This window comes from Dromiciops gliroides, chromosome 3 (genome assembly GCF_019393635.1).
Source record: "Dromiciops gliroides isolate mDroGli1 chromosome 3, mDroGli1.pri, whole genome shotgun sequence".
Lineage (NCBI taxonomy): Eukaryota > Metazoa > Chordata > Mammalia > Microbiotheria > Microbiotheriidae > Dromiciops > Dromiciops gliroides.
In genome coordinates this window covers 341,045,154-341,067,569 of record NC_057863.1, presented here as the reverse complement: position 1 = coordinate 341,067,569, position 22,416 = coordinate 341,045,154, and the positions used below count along the sequence as shown (strand labels likewise).

Genomic DNA, 22,416 nt, shown 5'->3' with positions numbered 1-22,416 from the left:
GATCATTGTTTCAAGCACCAGGCTACATTTCTGACTTTATTATGTATATCTGTCAGCCACAAAACTGGTGCTTTATTCCAGCCTGGAGGGAAAAAAAATCTTCACTCTCCCAACATGACAAGGAAGGAAGCCCTTGTTATTGCTTCTGGTTACCTCATGGCATAATCAACCATTCTAAGAACACACATTCATCTCTTAAGAGTGGGTTTAGGGAGATGACCTAATATCCTGTTTCCACCCCCACGAAATGTCCCTCCTGGATTCAGTGAGGTTGTAGTGAGGTTCTCCTGGGAGGCTTGCTCTGATTTGTCTCAAGAGATTTTCAATAATCCTTCCTCCCGCTGAGTCATCCCAGGCCCTGTAGAAATTCAGCAATAACTGGCCCTTGGTCGTGTTGGTCCTTAGCTAGCCTGCACAGCAGAGATAAATCATCATCTAATTCTACCAACTGTAGTCTGTACTTTGATGGGACAATCAATTGCTTTTGGGCTTCCCAAGAGACATCTTGCTTCCCATAGTCTATAAAGCAAACATTTTTCCTACTTATTTTTTTTTCTTTTCTCATTGGATACTGAGGACTTCTTGTGGGAAATCTATCTTCCTTAAATATTCCAGTCTTGGAATAATGAAACATTTTTTTTTAATTGCATTCTAGGGGCAACTGGGTGGTGCAGTGGATAACGCACCAGTCCTGGATTCAGGAGGACCTAAGTCCAAATCCAACCTCAGTAACAATAGAATTTACATGGGCAAGTCACTTAACCCTCATTGCCTTGCCAAAGAAAAAAGAAAAAAGAAAAAAGAAAAAGAAATAAAGAAAAAAAATTATGTTCTAGATTATGTTCAATTAAGAGGAAAATATTCCCAAATTAATATGAATATATTATACTTTCTCCAAAATCTTAGTGTAATTTTAAATTTTAACATAAAGTTTTCATAGCTTAAAATTTCACTAGGACTTTTCAAACCCCCTGTGTATATGTAAACAGAATATTTATACTTATATGTGTATGTATATGATACATAAGAATTAAAAAATATATTCATATTAGTTGCTCAAGGATGGTCTACTTATTACATTTTTTAGGCCAGATTTGTGATTTCATCAATTGTGAAGAACTCCCAGTATGGAAAATTCTTCCAGTGATAAAGACAAACAACTTCACTCTAACTCAAGCTCTTAGGTATCTAGGCCAGTGAGACACCAAGTGTTTTGTCTATGGCCATGTATTTATCTATGTGGCACAGTGGACAAGGGGCCAGGCCTGGACAAATCAGACCTCAGACACTTATTAGCTGTGTGACCTTGGATAAGTCACTTCATTTTGTTTGCCTCAGTTTCTTCATCTGTAAATTGAGCTGGAGAAGGAAATGGCAATGTCTCTGCCAAGAAAACCCCAAATGGGGTCATGAAGAGTAGGACACGACTAAACAATAACTCCTCAAAATCAGACTTCAGGAAAGCATTTATTTGCAGCACAGGATTTAGAACCAGCAGGAATCTTACAGATGATCTAGATTAGCCCCCACTTATTTTACAGGTAAGGAAATGGGCCTAGAATAGTACAATGATTTGCTTCAGGTCACAGAGAGAGAAGTTGAACAGCTCAGATTAGAACTCAGGCCTTTGGATTCCAGATCCAGTGTTCTTGCCAGTGTTCTTCTAGACCTACCTGTTGTGCAAATAAATTTAGGTCCTGAGCCAAACAAGAATCAAGCCATTGGGTAGGGGAGGGGAGATAGTAAAAAGGGAAGAAATTATCTATGTCCCCCCTGTGAGATTTATCCTGCATATATCTTATTTGTACATAATTGTTTGCATATTGTCTCCCCTAGTTAGTCTGTTAGTTCCCTCGAAAGCCAGGATTAATTTTTGCCTTGATATCCCCAGTATTTAGTAGAGTGTCTGTCACATTGTAGGTGTTTAATAAATGCTAGTTGACAGACTATACTAAGAGATTGGGGGGGGGGCAGCAGGGCAATGAGGGTTAAGTGACTTGCCCAGGGTCACACAGGTTAAGTGTCAAGTGTCTGAGGCTGGATTTGAACTCAGGTCCTCCTGAATCCAAGGCCTGTGCTTTATCCACTATGCCACCTAGCTGCCTCCTACTAAGAGATTTTTGAAAAGAAATTCAAGCAAGAAGTAACCCCACCCCCCAAAAAAAACCAACCATTGGATAGCATTATTTCCATCTTGAAAAAAAGATGTGGATCTGAGCTCTGTTATTCAGTCATGTCTGACTTTTTGTGACTCCATTTGGAGTTTTCTTGGCAAAGATACTAGGCTGTTTACCATTTCCTTCAGCTCATTTTACAGATGAGGAAACTGAGGCAAATAGGATTAAGTGACTTGCCCAGGGTCACATAGCTAGTGTCTCAGTCTATATTTGAACTCAGGTCTTTATGACTCCAGCCCTAACACTCTATCCACTGTGCCACCTAAGCACTACTTTCCATGTAAATTCTATTGTTACTTAAAAAACTCTCATCCCTAACTAATTGAATCTGGTAAAGAGGGCTCAGAACTTCCTTAAATGCTATGTTCAAACCAGAATTGGCTATGCCCTTTCCCTTGCCTGCCTCTATTTCATGGAAGGCTCATTGGTAGTAAATTGAATGAAAGCGGAATTCTTTTCTACACTTCTATCAAAAACCAATTACTTTCTCTGAACAAGTATGTGGGTGACTATTGAGCAATAGTTCTCAAAGGCTGTGCTGCATTTTGCTAAGTGAGTTCTATGAAATTTAGGATATTTTGTTATTGTAAATAAAATAAAATGTATAAATAATTTTGTTTAATATGCATCTTACATGCCAAGAACATGTGGCATAGCACACATAGTATTCACAAAATATATAAATGTCTATTATACAGCATACCTCAGAACCTCAGAACACTTCATACCTTAAACTTGTGAAGAACTCAACAAGATGGCATATATATATATACATGTGTGTATGTATGTGTGTATATATATATACATGTGTGTATGTATGTGTATATATATATATATGTATGTATATATATTGGGTTAGACAATTGGGGTTAAGTGACTTGCCCAGGGTCACACAAGCTAGTAAGTGTCAATTATCTGAAGTTGGACTTCAACTCAGATCCTCCTGACTCCTGGGCTGATACTCTATCCACTGCCCCACCTAGCTGCCCTATGGCTAATGTCTGTTCGTGTGTGTGTGTGTGTGTGTGTGTGTGTGTGTGTGTGTTTTACGTGGAACAATGAGGGTTAAGTGACTTGCCCAGGGTCACACAGCTAGTAAGTGTCAAGTGACTGAAACTGGATTTGAACTCAGGTCCTCCTGAATTCAGGGCTGGTGCTTTATCCACTGCACCAGCTAGCTGCCCCCATGGCTAATGTTTTTGAAGGTAAATGTATACCCTCCCAGAATGTCACCACCTTAAACATTCAGTGTTCTGGGATTCCTCCTGTCAAAGAGTACTGTATCGGGGCAGCTAGGTGGCGCAGTGGATAGAGCACCGGCCCTGGAGTCAGGAGTACCTGAGTTCAAATCCGGCCTCAGACACTTAACACTTGCTAGCTGTGTGACCCTGGGCAAGTCACTTAACCCCAATTGCCTCACTAAAACAAACAAACAAACAAACAAACAAAGAGTACTATATCAGGAGCAAAAGAAGTTGGAGAATCAATGTGATAGTGGAAGTAACACTAGATTTGGAGTCCAAAGACCTGGGTTTGAATTCTAGCTTTGCCACTTCCCTCTACCTATAAGACCCAGAGCAAAGCATCTCACTTTTCTGGGTCTGAGTTTCCTCCTATGTAAAATGAAAAGGTAAAATTATTCTTTCAACTCAAATATACTATGACTTAGTTGGCTTCTAAACTGGATGATCATGAACCTTCTGGATTGAGGATTCTTTGAAAAAACTGTCATGATTTCAGTAAGAAGACAGTTCCCTGAACTCTGAGAGACTTTCTGTTACTAAAAAAATTTAGGAAAAAATTTTGACATCTCTTTCAGGACTCCCAATGGTCTGAATTGTGGCAAAGATGGGATATATGTTTTTGGGTTTTCATTAGTATCATTTCTTCAGCTCTGTCTGGGATTCAGCCACAGGAAGGACTGGTATTTCTCTGAAAAGGGGGTTATAAAAAGAAAGAAAGAAAGAAAGAAAGAAAGAAAGAAAGAAAGAAAGAAAGAAAGAAAGAAAGAAAGAAAGAAAGAAAGAAAGAAAGAAAGAAAGAGAACTTAGTTTTAGAGTGCTTTAGCTGAAATATCCTCTTGTTTTACAGTTGGGAAGACATCTCTGATCACACGGTTCATGTATGACAGCTTTGACAATACATACCAGGTGAGGTCCTTTTCCCCTTCAAATGAGGTAAGGCATGAAAGTACTTGATGAGTAGGAAGTACTATATGAATGTTGGTATTCAATATTCTATATGGTTGTTATTATATCATATTAGATAACTTCATAATACATTGTATTATGTTATAATATGCTATATTATATCATTATATCTTACATTAAATCATGTTTTATCATGTTATATTACATTATAACATATAATCTATTCTATTCTATTATACTATATCATCTTATGTCTTATAATGTCATATATCATATTGTGTTACATATGTTATATTATTATATAAAATATATCATTCTGACATTCAGAATAAAAATACATTTTAAAATATGCTTAATATCATATTGCCATAGTATATATTATACATCATGTCACCATATCATGTTATATCATGCTATGTTATTGAAAAAACAGAAGGAAAAGCCCTAGCAACAAGTTTGTGTAGTGAAACAAATTAAATTCCCACATTGGCTGTATCTGAAAATATATGTATTATTTTGTGCTTTGATGCCATCATCTTGGTCAAAAGGTGAGTAGCACGCTTCACATCATCCTCTAGACTCATGGTTGGCCACTGCATTGATCAACGTTCTTAAGTCTTTCAACATTGTTTTTTATAATGTTATTGCAATTTTATAAATTGTTATGGTTCTGTTGACTTTATCTGCATGAGTTCACAAGGCCTTCCCAGATTTCTCTATAAGCATAATTTATTGTTTGTGCTATAATAATATTCTATTACTTTCATATTCCATCACTTGTTTGACAATTCCCTGATAGAGATTTCAGTTCTTTGTTTTTATAAAAAAAATAGCAGCCATGAATAATTTTAGACTAAAGGTCCATCTTATTTCTTTGATCTCTTTGGGATGTAGGCCTAGGAGTGGTATCACTGTATCAAAGGGTATGCAGAGTTAAATGACTTTTGAAACATACTTCCAAATTGCTTTCCAGAATGGCCAGACCAATTCAATAGTACATTAGTGTACCTGCTTCCCATAGCCCCTCCAACAATTGTCATTTTCCTTTGTTGTCATCTTTGCCAATCTGATGGATGTGAATTGGAACCTAAGAGTTGCTTTAACTTATATTTCTCTAATTATTAGTGATTTAGAACCAACATAAATTACCCCTCTTTTCTAAGATTTGTCATGATCATTAAGAACATATTTTATTGCCCTATGAAATATAACAGATCTATGGCTGATTTTAATTTTTCTGTCTCCTTTCTATAACTTTTCCTAATGTCAGTTACCTATCTATAACACCCCTGCCTCTATTCTAGTGGCTGCTCATAATGAGCTATGGTCTAGACAACCATATACTTGGGTGTGTTGAAAAACCTATGTGCTAAACAAGAGTAAGTAAAGTTAATGAGTGGAGATCTAAAGAGTTAATTGCCTCAGGGGCTTTGTGGCAGCTATTTGGAGGCACTGAAGGACCTATTTCTCTCCATTCTGGATCCAGAGCTGTGTTCATAAGGAGGTGCAGCATTCCAGGCAAGGGAAACAAAGACATGGGAGGTGAGAATTATGACATATTTTGGAGACTAGCAATTCCTGAAAGGTTTGGGCAACAATGACTTTACACAAAATCAGTGGCACTTGTGCATTTGACAACACCTTCTGAGCCCTTCTCCATTCATTTGAAGGACCCTGAAAATTATATGTGAATTTTCTATGCATTAGTATATTGCCATTTTTGCATTTCTACGATACCATAATTTCTGTGGTTCTGTAGCTGAATGTGATAACTAGGAGGACAACAACAACAATGACTCCAGAGTTTCCTGTAGATTCAGTGACTAGCAAAGTGGTGGTGGTGCCATGGACATAAATTAGGGAGATCAGAAGGAATATGATGATTTATTTATTGGACAAACTAGGTTTGCAGTCCTAGCAGGACATATGGGGAGTAATATCTAGGATATAACTGGAAACCCAACAGGGAGATTGTTTGCTGTCAATTCCTCTAGTGGTGAGAGTTGAAGTCAATGGAAATCAATCAGAATACCAAGGAAAAGTGGGTGCAAGGAAGAGAGAAGAGGCCTGAGACCAGAACTCTAAAGGTCACACAGAATGAAAGGTGAAAGAAGAAAATGAAGGTCCCTAGATGTGAAGTGACTTAGGAGTGAGGGCATGGGGACAGAACAGTCAGAGAGGTAAGGATATGATTTCACAGAAGCCAAAGGAGGGCCAGATTTCAAGACTAATAGCATCAGGGGATCAGCTAGGTGGCGCTGTCAGTGGATAAAGCACCAGCCCTGGATTCAGGAGGACCTCAGTTCAAATCCAGCCTCAGGCACTTGACACTTACTAGCTCTGTGACCCTGGGCAAGTCACTTAACCCTCATTGCTCTGTGAAGAAGGAGAAGGAGAAGGAGAAGGAGAAGGAGAAGGAGAAGGAGAAGGAGAAGGAGAAGGAGAAGAAGGAGAAGAAGGAGAAGGAGAAGGAGAAGGAGAAGGAGAAGGAGAAGGAGAAGGAGAAGGAGAAGGAGAAGGAGAAGGAGAAGGAGAAGGAGAAGGAGAAGGAGAAGGAGAAGGAGAAGGAGAAGGAGAAGGAGAAGGAGAAGGAGAAGGAGAAGGAGGAGAAGGAGAAGGAGAAGGAGAAGGAGAAGGAGAAGGAGAAGGAGAAGGAGAAGGAGAAGGAGAAGGAGAAGAAGAAGAAGAAGAAGAAGAAGAAGAAGAAGAAGAAGAAGAAGAAGAAGACTAATAGCACCAAATACTGAAAAAGAGACAAACAGGGAAAAAAATGAGAAAAAGTCTTGGGGTTTGGTGATTAGGAGACCAGTAGGAGCCCTCAAAGGAACAGTTTCAGTAGCAAGGTTGGAGTAGGGTAGAAGGCAGATTGCAAAGAGTTGAGAAGTATATAATGTAATAAAAACATACCTGGCTTCCAGTATGAACTACTTATTTATATTTTAGTTATTTATAATTTATGTATTATATTTTATAATTTACTTATAATATCTCTCATTTGTGTTCTATGAAAAGCAACATCAATTTTTCCATTAATGCTGGTGAATTTTGGTGCATGTGTATATGTTTGGGTGAAGGAAAGGGAAACACTGGAAGAAGATCAGTGATTTGTCTGTTTTTTCCAATGGGAATTTATGCACAGAGAAGTTCCATGAAGTCCTTTGCCCTGCTGAGGAGGCCTGTGGGAACCACTGTCCAAGGTGTAGATCCTTAAAGCATCATGAAGATGGGCGTGGCTGAGAAAGCTACATGTTATCTTTTCTGATGCAGTGTAAACTCCTCCAGGGTAAAGGATGCTTTGTTTTCATCTTTGCATCCCTAGAACCTGCATGTAGTAGATGTTTAAATGCTTATTGATTGATGGCAAAGTTGAGCAGCAACGTCTCATTAATTGCAGGGATTCTTAATGTGAAACCAATGCGCTTGTTCATATCTATCTATCTATCCATCCATCTATCTATCTATCTATCTATCTATCTATCTATCTATCTATCTATCTATCTATATCTCTCTATACACACACACATATATATATATATACACATATACATATATATATTTAAATAGCTGTATTACAACAGAACTGGTTTCCTTTGAAAGCCTATGCATTTTTTATGCATTTAAAAACATTATTCTGAGAAGGGAGACATAGACTTCACCAGACTGAACAGGGGTCCAGGACATAAACATGGTTAAGAATCTCTGGTCTAGCGTGATCTTTTTTTCTTGGCCACAGATGGAGTTCCTTCAATAATAGGCTATTAGCTCATAATTAGTATGGAAGTCCTCTTCTTCTAATTGTGTATTCATCTACTCTAGTGTTAATGAATTCTCTTGGGATGTAGAGAAAAGGGGGTGCCTTTTTATATAGGTTTACAAGAAGGCTTTGGGGGAAAAAAAAGCTCACCCTGGGACCAACAAGCCATATGTTGTCCGTAATCTTGGTTTCCCTATATCCATCATCAGTTTCTCTATCTTTTGTACTCTCCACATTCCCAGGCTTTCTGTGCAACTTTGATCATATTCCTCTCTAAGGGGACCAGCTAAGGAAAAATTCAATGGGAAGTTGAGAAGATTGAGTTAGGACAGAGACATCTTTGCAAGACAGTAGGAAAAAAAAATGTACTGCCCACAAATACTTTTCATCCAGCTACACCTCCCCCCCAGGTAAACATAACAAAAAAAGAAAATAAATCAGCCTGAATCATGGTTTGTGCCTGGTAGGTAGACCGGAATTGTCCCTCTAGGCTGCCCAGTTGCATAGCAGTCCCTCTAGGGAGGCATTAACTGCACTACAGAAACAACATATCATAGTGGAAAGAGTCCTGGCTTCAGAATCAGAAGACCTGGGTTCGAATATTGCCTCTCATTCTAGTCCATAGTCCTAGAGTTGGAAGGGACTTGGGAGGCCATCTAATCCAACCCCTTCATTTCAAAGATGAGGAAACTAGGACCCAGGGAAGTGAAACAACTTCCTCAAGTCACATAGGCACAAAAGCAGTGGGGGCAAGATTTGAATTTAGGTCCTCTGATGCCAGAGCTCCAATGCTCTTTAGAATACCAATTCTTGGGGCAGCTAGCTAGGTAGTGCAATGGATAGAGCACCAGCCCTGGAGTCAGGAGGATCTGAGTTCAAATGTGACTTCAGACGTTTACTAACTGTATGACCCTGGATAAGTCACTTAACCCTGCTTGCCCTCAAAAAAAAGAGAATATCAATTTTCCTAATTTATTTCCAACTTGAGATATATCACTGTCTTGCTTTGAGACTAATTTTCATTCTTTATAACATCATCCAACTGATTAATCTCTGATATCATATGCTTCAATGAGATCCTGTGACTTACAGTGAAGTAGCTAGGGGGCACACTGGATAGTGCACAGGGCATGGGGTAGAAGTACCTGAGTTTAAATCTTTCCTCAGTCACCTTAGTAGCTGTGTGACCCTGGGCAAGTCATTTAAACCGCTCCCAGCCTCAGTTTCCCTATCTGTAAAATGGGGATGATAATAATAATAATGACAGGGTAATTGTAAATGAATTAACATATGTAAAGTACTTTGCAAACCATAAAGTGCTATACAAATGCCGGCTATTATTATTACCCAAGCAAAAATAATGTGTAAGTGGCTAGGTCTCTGTATCCTAGCAGGCTTACCTATTTAAAATTCCCTTTAGAACCCTTTTTAGGGCAGCTGAGTGGGCCAGTGGATAGAGTGCCAGGTCTAGAGTTAGAAATACTCTTAGAGAGTTCAAATCTGGCCTTAGAAACTTACTAGCTGTGTAACCCTGGGCAAGTCACTTACTTAGACTGTTCACCTCAGTTTTCTCATCTGTAAATGAGCTGGAGAAGGAAATTACATCAGAACCACTCCAGTATCTTTGCCAAGAAAACCCTAAATCCGGTCGGTCACAAAGAGTGGGTAGGCTTTCTGTTTTGTTTATTACTGATGCGCTGCATTGTCAGGATTCTTACTGCTTCTGAGCACCTATTAAAAATATCTATCCTTGGCTTAGGAGTTTCTTGTTTTTCTTTAGCATCCCTGTTCTTGGTCACTGCAGTGATTTTCCTGCAGCTGAGTTTTGTTCAGAGAAGCATTGCTGAAATAAAAAGGCCAACTCATCCTTCATCTGTTTACCAGTGCAGTAATACCAAGCAGAGAGGGTGTGCTGGGATCCAGATCAGGAGATTTGGATTCTTTCTTCTCCTGCCTTTGCCACCAAATGACTGTGTGATATTGGGGAAATAACTTCCCTGAGTGTCAGTTTCTTCATCTGTAAAAGTGGTAGTTTGGGCTGGATCACCTCTCTTCTTTCAGGTCTTATAGTCTATGATTTTGATTATGTAATTTAGCTTGAGACTGGGATCTGGATCAGGAGATCTGGGTTCTTTCTGGATCTGCCTTTGCCCCAAATGTCTATGTAGAGCTGTTAAGTGGAGCAGGTCAGAAGCAAATTTCTGAAGGAAGTGAAGTTTTATCTTAATCTAGATATCTAGCTAATACCTTTCTTTCAGTATCCTTTCCTCCCTCCTCCCCACAAAAGTAACACTCTCCCTTTTTCTCTTTCTTCTCTTTCCCCTGCCTCTCTCTTTTTCTTCTCTCTTTCCCCTCTCTTTCTCCTCTCTCCATCTCTCTCCCTTCCCCCCTCCTCTCTCACTGCTTCTCCATCTCTTAACACACACACTTTGTCCCAGGTATCCAGTATCCTCTTGTTTATTATCTTCAACTCTTTTCTACTTTCACTCTCTTTCCCCATCCACATGGGCTAGATCTAAAATATGTCATAAATTGGTTCACACTATGACTGACATGATGGATATAAAATGCTCCAATGGGGGCAGCTAGGTAGCACAGTTGATAAAGCACTGGCCCTGGATTCAGGAGGACCTGAATTCAAATCCAGCCTCAGACACTTGACACTAGCTGTGTGACCCTGGGCAAGTCACTTAACCCTCATTGCCCTGCAAAAAAAAAAAAAGCAGGAAAGAAAGAAAGAAATGCTCCAATAAGACTCTCTTAGATCCTCTCCCATATTTTTGGCACATGTAATATGTACTGCCCTATGCCAGAAAGTGCTTTGAGGTACCATTCACAGCTCCCAGTTCTTTCCATCGACTCTGTGGCAGCTGCTGTGATTTGCCCCCTTTAGAAGTAGTGTCCCAGATTCTTATGTTAGTCTAGGACAGGAGTTTTTATCCTTTTTTGAGCCTTGACTCTTTGGCAATCTGATTAAATCTCTAGCTCCCTTTTCAGAATAATGTTTTTAAATGCATAAAATAAAATATATAGGATAACAAAGGAAACCAATTATGTTAAAATATAGTTATAAAAAAATTTAAACCCAAGTTCAGGGACTCCAGGTTAAGATCCCTTGGTCTAGGTTTTGCTATGGATTAATCAATTAGATTATGGCTCAGCTCCCATCCAACCTCTTCCCCTTTGCCCATCTCCATTGTGTTCCTATTAAGTATGTATGCAGCAGACTTGTATGCAGCTCTTAAATCAGCTTTATTATAAACAAATAAAAGCAGATAGTATCAATGTACTCAGCAGACACAATCCTCCTCATATCAGGCATTAATTGCTTAGTGGATAAAATACCTGGAATTTCAGTCTCTTTCCCTCTCCCTTCCCCCCCCCCCCATTCCTCCTTCCCTATGACCAGCAATAAGTTGGCAAGGACATTTACTAAGGGTTTTATCACTTATAGAAAAACCTCCCCCAGAAGATCCACGTCTGCATTTCTAGCTGCTAGAATTCCTATGGATGCAATGCCAAAGACTCAATTGCTCAGTTAAGGAGGCATCCCAGGTCTTCAGCTCTCTCAAGTGTGTGCCTTTTCATGGTATCTATGCCCTTATCACATCAGGGAAATGTTAGGGGAGGGGTAGATTCCCTTCATCAGGTCTGAGTTGTCCTTCCCAGTCCTTCCCAGTCACTAGGAGAGGGAAGATGTAGGTCCTTCTATCAAGGTGCTATGTGCTCTCCTCAACCCCTCTTATTCAAAATTAGTCCCTTTTACATCCCCTTCCCTACCTTTATCCATCATCACACAGTGGGGCTTAATTCTTAGAAGTTCCCTTATGCCTAGGACTCTATAGAAGAAGCACAAATATCACACTGAGAGTTTAAAGTCTCACCCCTCCCAGAAGTATTTTAATAGGAGACAATCCCTTATCCCCAAAACTACAGCCCTAGTGGGGGATTTTAAGCATCTTTGGCTAGTCAGTGAGAGAAATCATTTTGGGGGGCAAGGCTTTCCTGATGTACCTAAAAGCATATGGCTTATATATACACTGGACTTTATCTCTATCTGGCACTCCCAATGGAACATAACTGGATTTATTCAGCAGACAATAAAATTCATCAGCATGAAAAGAATTAGCAGGAATCCTGGTGGAACAAGGGTAATTTTTCAAGAAATGAAAAGAACATGTGAGTTGTATCACAATGTGATATATGAAGAGTAATACCAATACCCCCTCCAAAACCCTTATACTGAGATAAGCATCATATAGTCTTATGTTTCTTGCCTATTTATAGATTCACCCTATCAGATCCTATACAAATCACATAGGTCTTCAAGATATCTGTTCCTCCTTTACCAATGGAGAATATGGTGATGATGTGTGGTCCTTGGTAGATGAAAATGATACTTCATCTAGGACATAGATTGTATATGATTAGGACAATACAGCTGGTTTCCCATGGGTCAGACAGAGATCAATTTGCTCTGAGCCTTCCACATCCATATCTAATCTGTACATTTTGATGGGTTTGTGCAATGGGCAGCCATGGTGATGGGCACAGTCTGCAGACTAAAAACAGAGCTTTCTCTATGTGAGTCTAACTGGACCATATGGAAAGAAAATTGTGACCTTGGCCTCAATCAGCATCATGTTCTAACTGGACAGAAATAAAAATAGCTGTCCCTGATCTCCCCTCACTGTGTCAGGGTGTTAGATGGAGATTGGGAAGACATTCAGGGGCAAGATCTCTTAAGGGATGTCTTGTAGAGACATAGTCTGAGAAAGGTCCTGCTGAAGTATTGACTTCATCCTTTCCTCTTTATATTATGTTTAATCAACTTCCAATGAAAAAAATTAAGCTTACATATACAGACATTGATGGCCTTTCATAATTAGTTCATATTTAGAACTTCTTCTGATCCTTCACACACATTCATCATCTTCACATTAAAGACATATTCTTTTCTCAACCTGGGATAATTAGGTTGTGGTGCAAGACCATCAGTAACGTCTGAGCCTCTGTGACCTTGAGTTTTCTTTCATGTACCTCAAATTCTCTCACCCTGAATGACGTCCAAAAGAATGTCACTCAGATATTTCCAGGTCAAACCTCCTTTATGGTTTCTGCTCAATTGTCAGTCTTTCTGGGATCCTCTGGGTTATTTTTGGATTCTCACTGGTGTTTCTCACACTTCCCAATTTAGTCTCCTCTCTGCATTTATAATCAAAGCTTTGGGTTTTTTACCACTCCTCCCCATCTTTTTTTATCAGTAAAGATCCTAGCCTCCCTCTTCTATGTCTCAGCTCCCTTCATAGCAGTGTAATGATTAGCATCGGTGCTAGAGTCAGGGGGCCTAGATTTGAATTCTGGGTTTGCTATTTACTTTGGGCAAGTCACATCACCCCTCTGGGACCTCAGCTTCCTTATCTATAAAATGAGAAGGTAATGTTAGATGATCCATAAGGTCCTTTCCAGCTCAGGATAACAACAACAACAATAACTATAAGAATAGAAGCTAGCATTTATATAGTACATTAACATTTGCAGAGTGCTGTACAAATATTGTCTCCTTTGGTCCTTAAAACAAACCTGTGAAGTAAGTGCTATTATTATCCTCATTTTACTGATGATGAAACTGAAACTGAGAGAGGTTAAGTGACTTGCCCAGAGTCACACAACTACCAAGTATCTATGATGGGATTTGAACTCAGGTCTTCCTGACTCCCAATACTCTAGCCACCATACCATCTATTATCTTTCATAATCTCCTAAATATGTGATTGATAACCCATTCCTTGACCAAAAAGGGCTTTCATACAATATCTATTTTAATCATCATAAGGCTTGAAATTATGTAGCTCTTTCAAAAGATAAAAAAACTCAAATAACTCTGTAATGAGTGAGTCAATAAGCATTTATTAGGCACCTAGTTATTTATTTAGCACCTACTATGCACTAGGCACTGTGCTAAGTGCAAGGGATGCAAAGAGGTAAAAAAAAAAAAAAAACACTGCTCTCAAATAACTAAGTGGGTTTTCCAAGGACTGATAATGGTAAATATGTTCTTTTTTTCTTCTCATAGTATTTTTATTATTTTCTCAAAGGTACTAGATAAGAGTCTCTTTGTTAGGCTCCACAAAGGATTATAGATTTAGAGTAGAAAGGACCCAAAAGGTAAATATTTTTCCCAGGGTCATCTAGTATAGGGCAGAAGCAGGAGTCAGATGCTCCTAACTCTATAGCCTAGCTCTCTATCTACTGTATCATCACAAATTTAGGTCTGGGAGACCCCTAAGAAGTCATCTAGCCCAATCTCCTTATTTTACATATGAGGAAACAGGATACAAATAGGTAAGTGACCTTCCCAAGGTAATACAAATTAAGTACCTCGAGTGGTAGGATTCCAAGTCTAATACCTTATCTACCACTCAGTGCTGCTTCTCACTTAACCCTCTGTAGCAACCAGAGGATCCTCCACTCTATTAGTCCACCTGAATACATGCCATCCTGACAGACAGGCTCCATCCCTGTCTATATACTAACCATAGCCCTCTGGCATCAGATGGCCATAGTATCAATGATTTGGTGAAGTGTGAAGGGGAGGGTCATTTTGTCTTTTTGAGAGGTACCCCCTCCCTAGTTCTGCCATTACCCAACCCTTGGTCTGTCAGGCAAAAGGCCTATTGCTTTTTTTTTTTTTGCAGGGCAATGGGGGTTAAGTGACTTGCCCAGGGTCACACAGCTAGTAAGTGTCAAGCATCTGAGGCCAGATTTGAACTCAGGTCCTCCTGACTCCAGGGCCGGTGCTCTATCCACTGAGCCACCTAGCTGCCCCCAGGCCTATTGCTTTTTAAAATGGCCCCTTTTGGGGACAGCTAGGTGGCGCAGTGGATAAAGCACTGGCCCTGGAGTCAGGAGGACCTGAGTTCAAATCCGGCCTCAGACACTTAACACTTACTAGCTGTGTGACCCTGGGCAAGTCACTTAACCCCCATTGCCTCACCAACAAAACCCCAAAATCGACAACAACAACAACAACAAAAGTTAACTATTGCTATTTGTTTGTTGGTTGATGAGTATGAGGAAAACAACATTTTTGCCTTGTGTTTTGTTTAGTCTGAGGTTTCTTTGCTGTGACAGTTTTAGTACTAAGTACCTTTCCTGTGTTACCTCAGGCTGCTAGCAGATGGTGGCAGTTTGGGAATAGGCAAAATGGGTAATTAGATGAGGATGCCAAGTTGCATGACTTACACCCTTTCTGCTAATCACCCCACCCAAAAAGGAGGGAAGAAGGAAAAAAGGTGGAGGAAAACATCCCAGGATGCTTTGGGGTATTTTAATATGTTAAAAAATCTATTTCAACCTGCAAGAGGAATGGTGGGTCAATATCTTATTTCTTCTTCCTACACCTTTGGGATGTGCCTTTTATTTTGTTTTTGTCTTAAAGCCAAAGACATTTGGGGGTACCTCCTTTTTCTTCTCCTACCCCAGTTAGAATTGCTAGGTGGTACAGTGGAGAGAGAGCCAGCCCTCAAGTCAGGAAGACCTGAGTTCAAATGTGACCTCACTTATTAACTGTGTGACCCTGCACAAGTCATTTAACCCTGTTTGCCTCAGTTTCCTCATCGTTAAAATGAGCTAGAGAAATGGCAAACACTCCAAATGGGGTCATGAAGAGTCAGATATGATTAAAACTCTCACCCCCATGCTGGAAATGAAAAATTGCTCCACAACAATGACCCCATCTGACAATGTGCACCTCTTAGTAGAGAGAAGGGTCATCTTCCTGCACTTTACAGATTAAGCCCTGCACATTGAACTTCCAGAAGTCTCAAGGAATCAGACAACAGGCTTAAAAGAAACAGAATAAACTCAATTACTTTTTTATTAGTTTTCACGGACGCTGTGTCTATTGGAAATGAAGGTGGGGAAGAGAAACCAAGACAATTTAGGCAAGAAATGTCCTCTCTCTTCCCTCTGAAACTGATCTATCCCTGATTTACCATCCATGCTTTCTATCTCTACCCTCACTCTACATTTTTCTCTCCCTCTTCCCCTCACAACACAATTTTTAAAATAAATCAACTCATATCTAATTATGAGCATTTCTAGGTTTGCAAGACATTTTCCTCAAAATAATTCCATGGTGTAGATAATACAAGTGTTATGGGGCAGCTAGGTGGCAAAGTGGATAAAGCCCCGGCCCTGGATTCAGGAGTACCTGAGTTCAAATCCAGCCTCAGACACTTGACATGTACTAGCTGTGTGACCTTGGGCAAGTCACTTAACCCCCATTGCCATACACACACACACCCAAAATATACAAGTGTTATAATCTTCATTTTAGAAATTAGTGAAGTCATGTTCTGAGATGTTAGGTAATTTGCCTGGTTGTTATAAGCAAGAGAATGTCTAAGTTAATATTTGAACTCAGGTCTGCTCACTGCAAGGCCAGTAATCTTTCCCATTATTATATGCTTCTTCCTAAGATAACAGAAACAGGAAAATGATAAAGAAAAGTACCACCTCTGGGTGTTTTGGAATGATATAGATTGGACTTAGAAGGGGAGAAAAAAATAAGCATTTATATAAGTCAGTACCTACTATATGTGCTTTAAAATATTATTTCATTTCATCCTCACAACAATCTAGAGACATAGGAGCTATTTATCTGCATTTTACAGTTAAGGAAATTGAGGCAGACAGAGGTTAAAAGACTTGCCCCGAATCACACAACTAGTAACTCTCTGAGGCCAGATTTAAACTTGGGTCTTACTGACTCGAAGTCAAGTGCTCTATCCCCTTTGCTATTTAGTTGTTTATACAAATTTACAGCATCCCACCTCATCTCCCCACACTTCAAACCACAAACTAAGAGTAACAGGAAACAGTGTAATTAAGTTTTCTGTCCTCTGGGGCCAAGCAAAATGAAACTGATCCCTCATCTCAATGAAGTTCCTTCAAATATTTGAAAACAGCTTTTAAAATCTTTTTTAAAAAATAAGAAGAATAAAGAAAGGAAAATCAAAACTTTGGAAAGAAAAAAGAAAACCCAAAGTTGGCCATCATGCTATATGATTCATAATGAACTTAAAGTCAACAAAACCTATCATTTCCTATAATGAACTGTTATTATGCTAGGTCTCCCCCATCATTAGCAGCTGACCCTTTAAACATATATAAATGCAGGAGTTTACATTTAGCTCTTATTAAATTTTATCTTGTTAGACACAATCCTGACATTCTAGCCTATTTAGATCTCTTTGAATACTTATTCTCTTATACAAAATATTAGCTCCTCCTCCCATCTTCGAGTTCTGTGCCAGTTTGATAAACACATCATCCATTTCTTCATACAAAACATTGATTAAAAAATACGGAACAGGCGCAGCGGATAGAGCACTGGCTCTGGAGTCAGAAGTATTTGAGTTCAAATCCAGCCTCAGACACTTAACACTTACTAGCTGAGGGGCAGCTAGGTGGCGCAGTGGATAAAGCACCGTCCCTGGATTCAGGAGTACCTGAGTTCAAATCCGGCCTCAGACACTTACTAGCTATGTGACCCTGGGCAAGTCACTTAACCCCCATTGCCCTGCTAAAATTAAAAAAACCAAAAACACTTACTAGCTGTGTGACCCTGGGCAAGTCACTTAACCCCAATTGCCTCACCCAAAAAAAAAAAAAAAAGAAAAAAGAAACTACGGAACAGGACATGGTGGCAAAGAGTCCTGTGGTGTTCCAATAGAGACTTGCCTTCGGGGCAACCAAGAAAGGTACTGTGGAAGTCGGGCTCAATCCTCAATATGTTGATGGGTCAATACATAGGATTTAGTGTTCCTTTTCACTTAACAAAGTGAGACATGGTGAGACATGAACCGACGCAGTGGAGAGGTGTCCAGAATTCAATCAATCCACGAGTATTTATTAAGTGCCTGCTGTGTTCCAGGCACTGGGTGGGGTGTTGTGGATGCAAAGACAAAAGTGAAACAGTTCCTGTCCTCAGGGAGCTTACATTCTATCAGGAGAGACCTGTACCTGAGCAGCTATATACAAAATAGATACAAAATCATTTGGGGGCGCTAGGTGGCGCCATAGTGCACAGAGCGCTAGGCTTGGAGTCAGGAAGATCTGAGTTCAAATTTGGTCTTAGATTCTTACTAGCCATGTGACCCTGAACAAGTCTTTTAATCCTGTTTGCCTCAGTTTCCTCATCTGTAAAATGAGCTGGAGAAAGAAATGGCAAACCACTCTAGTATGTTTGCCAAGAAAACCCCAAATGGAGTCACAAAGAGTAGGGCATGACTAAAACAACCGAACAACAAGAGGTGAGAGGTGATGAGGGTCTGAACAAGGATGGAGAGAAGAGATAACAGGGAATTACATCCATGTATCCTATCCATCAGGCCTCAGACACTTATTGACTGTGTGATCCTGGGATAGTCACTTAACCTCTGCCTCGATTTCTTCAATTGCAAAATAGGGATAATAGCACCTGCCTCACAGGGCTGTTTTGAGGAACAAATGAGATACTTGTAAAGTATTTTCTGCAATGTCTGGCACACAGTAGGCAGTTAATAATTGCTTGTTCTCTTCATCTTCCCCATGCATCTCTTAATCCTTCAGAAAAAAACACTGTGTTCAGAGATAAGAATTGTTTCCTAATCCTAGATGTGTCCCTCCCTGTGTGATCCAGGACAGGTCCTTTCAAGCTCCAGAATTCCAAATGTCTTTGAGCCCAAGTCACTCAACCTTTTGGTACTTCTATGTCTTTATGTATAAAAATGACTAAAAGGAGTAATAGTCTAGAGTGCTTATCATTTGGTGCATCTCTTTTCCCCATGATAACCTTTGACAGATGCTTATGACATTTGACACCCTTTTAAAGGGCATCAAGATACACCTTACGTTTGATTTATGCCTCAATCTGCCAACTTGAAATAAAAGATCAACCGATAAAGATTTCCAAATGCCTCACCTCAATTCCAGTGGATTTTAATGAAATTCAACGAGTAGAGGCAGCTCCAAGCATTATACAAAATGCAAGGGATTTTATTACTAGCCACCAGGAACAGGTGGAGTCAGGAAAAGTAAATGGTATGGCTGCCTAAGGTTGGAGAAGGAATACAATTACCTTGACATCTCCTGTCCCCATGTCAGGTTTCCTTCTGCTCTTTAGCAGTGCCTAGAGCAAGGACAAACTGTGGTCCCTGCATGTTCAATCAGTGTGAAATCTTTCCAAAGCTCCTCTTCCCTCCCCCCAGAACTGCTCACTTGCCAATATGAAACCTTATTAAGTTTTGCCAGCTTCATTTGCATGCTAATTTGCATGGATTTGCCCTGATACTTCCATCTGATGGTCTATACAAAAAGCATGAACAGAAACCTTATTGTAATGGACTTCTTCTTACCAGTTTGCTTCTAACCACTTCTGGATGCCTTTGGCTAAGCATTTGTCAGGTTCTGGGCCAGGGCTGGGGGACAATACAAACACATTGTGATTGGTTTTCATTTCTGACAGAGAAAGAATTCAAAATCAATATATGCAAATTGCCATGCAAATTCCCACTGCAGACTTTATCACTGTAGGTTGTTAGAATATGGATGTAAAATTATATTGCATTATAATAAGTGTATATTATGAAGAAGACTTCGACATGCATTTTACAAAAAAATTTTCTTTCCTTGGGGGTTTTGGGGGCTTAATTTAGACTTTCATGTATAGGCAATGTGCACAATATGCCTCATCATACACATTCTATAGGCATAATGTACATATATAGGTGTGTGCTGCATAATTTCTTGATGTCAGACTTAATAGACCAAAATGAAAACCACCTGTGTGTGTTCAAATGCAGTTGGAAAACTGATATCCTTGCTAAAATGCTTTGCATTTTATTTCAAGGTAAATGTCTTCCAGTTTTCAGGATCAGTATAACTTCTAAGCATGAAAAAATAAAAGGTATAAAAGTAAGCATTGCTGGATCTCAAAGGTCCTCCTCAAATCAGAATCTGGAGAAGAAAAGAAATAAGCATCTGCCAGGCACTGGGCTAAGCTTTCTTTTTTGCAAATATTAGTTCATTTTATTCTCACAACAACACTGGAAGATAGGTGCTCTCGTTATTCCCATTTAGCAGTCAAGGAAACAGAGGTTAGATGACTTGCCTAGGGTCACACAGCTAGTAAGTGTCTGGATCTGGATTTGAAATCAGGTCTTCCTAACTTCATGTCCAGCTCTCTATCCACTATACCACTTAATCGCTGATGCTCAGGGATAGACTATGACTTATTCTAGAAGCAGCTTAGTCATATTGGTAAAGGTTTATCTCCAAAAGATTGGTTGTGGAGAGATTATTTTTTTTCCCATTGACAATATGAGACCTTCTACTGACGTGAGCAGAGGTTGCAATTTGCTTCAGTGGAGGGAGTAACCACATTGATGAAATCACTGATCCTTAAGAGTTAAAGAAATTGGCCTTTTCTCACCTTGTGAAAAAGATCAAGGAAAATTCTCCATTATAGAATATAGAAGGAAGCAGAGCCACAGTGAGGTCACCCAGCATGCAGGTAACCCAGGACTCCTAAAATGGAGGGTATAGCAGATTTTGGATTCTCTAGACTCTCCTCCCTCTGTCTGCAAAGTGCTCTGTATTTATTTGGTGTGGGAATTCTTTCCCTTCGGTTATTGAAGTAGCCTCTCAGCTTGACTTCTTGACTATACTATCCTCTCCCCTCTCCAAGTCATCCTTCAAAGAGCTACCATCTGGTAGTAGTCTTCCTAATGAATAATATATCTAACTCAAATGCTTACAAACCTTCCATTGCTTCCTTCTGCCTACAGAACGAAGTCCAACCTTTTCAGCCAGGCAATTTAAGCCTTCCATAATCTGGCTACAATATGCCTGTCTAGCTTTATCTCACACCTCCATTGCCTCATAGTGTGTATCAGAAGGTGAGACTTGAACTCAGATCCTTCTGACCCCAAGACCCAGAGCTCTCTTTCTCTGTCTCTCTCTCTGTCTTTGTCTCTGTCTCTGTCTCTCTGTCTCTCTCTCTCTCTCTCTCTCTGGCTCTCCACTACACCCCATTGCCTCTTGTATGTTCTTGACTTCAGCCAAATTAGATTTTTTTCCTCTTAAACTATGGGGTCTTAATCTAGGGACCATGAATTTTAAAATATATATGTATAGATACGGATATAGGTATAGGTATAGGTATAGGTATAGGTATAGGTATAGGTATAGGTATAGGTATAGGTATAGGTATAGGTATAGGTATAGGTATAGGTATAGGTATAGGTATAGGTATAGGTATAGATAGATAACTACATCTGGTTATGCAGTGGATAGAATGTGGAAGACCTGAGTTCAAAGCCTGTCTCAGACATTAATTCTGTGACCCCAGGCAAATCAGTTTGATCTTTGTTCCATTTCCTCAAGTATAAAATGGGAATGGTAATAACATTTATCTCACAGGCTTCTTCTGAAGACCAAGTGAGATAATATTTGTAAAGAGAATTTAGCAGGTGCTGGGCACATAGTAGGCACTTTATTTATGTTGTTCCCTTCCCCTATGTATTTTACTTGCTGTATTAACAACATTATTCTGAGAAGCGGTGCACAGGCTTCACCAGACTGCCAAAGGGGTTTGTGATACAAACAAATAAACAAAATGGTTAAGAACCCCTGGTCAATTCTTTCTGGCCTCCACTATCTTGTACATATCATCCTTACATTGGCAAAGCTTTTCTTTCCCATTTTTACCTGTTGCAAACTAATCCATCCTTCAAGACCATTTTAAAATGCTACTACCTTGACCAGACCTTTGCTCATCCTCCCAACTAGGAGGGGCCTCTCCTTCCTCCGAGATACCATAGAACTCATTCTCTTCCTCCTCTTCCTCTTCTTCTTCCTCCTCCTCCTCCTCTACATTTATCAAGCTTCCATTTGGTGAACATTTCTTCTCTCCTTTCTCCATTAGATGAAGGAACTATGTTCTCTTTATCTTCATATACACCCTTTGCACACTGAAAACAATGCTCTGCACATAGTAGGTGCTCCGTAAATGTCTGCTCAATTAAGCTGAATCAGAAGTGCTCTTGCTGAAGAGCATAAATGCTTTTCATGGGTTTAATGGGGGCCAGGGCTGGAGAGTTATCCTGGTGTGTTTTCCCTTAGTCTTTTTTCAACTGCCCCATCCATAATAACAACAATGGTGATGGCGGTAGTGTTGATGGTGAAGATGATGGTGAAGTGGTGGTGGTGAAGATGATATCCACGTATGTAGGACTTTAAGTTTTGCAAATTGTTTTACAAATATTACCTCATTTTCTCCATCTATACC

The 22,416-nt window shown here is 39.7% G+C and overlaps 1 protein-coding gene across 1 annotated transcript in view; it reads left to right on the top strand.

Annotated features, from left to right (window-relative positions):
- Nucleotides 1–4,268: 4,268 nt before the first annotated feature.
- RAB6B (RAB6B, member RAS oncogene family) overlaps nt 4,269–22,416 on the top strand; it is a 60,465-nt gene continuing 42,317 nt past the window's right edge. The window contains exon 1 of the mRNA XM_043992439.1: nt 4,269–4,327. Coding sequence (XP_043848374.1) covers nt 4,298–4,327 — 30 coding nt within the window. The 5' untranslated portion in view covers nt 4,269–4,297. The remainder of the gene's footprint in view (nt 4,328–22,416) is intronic.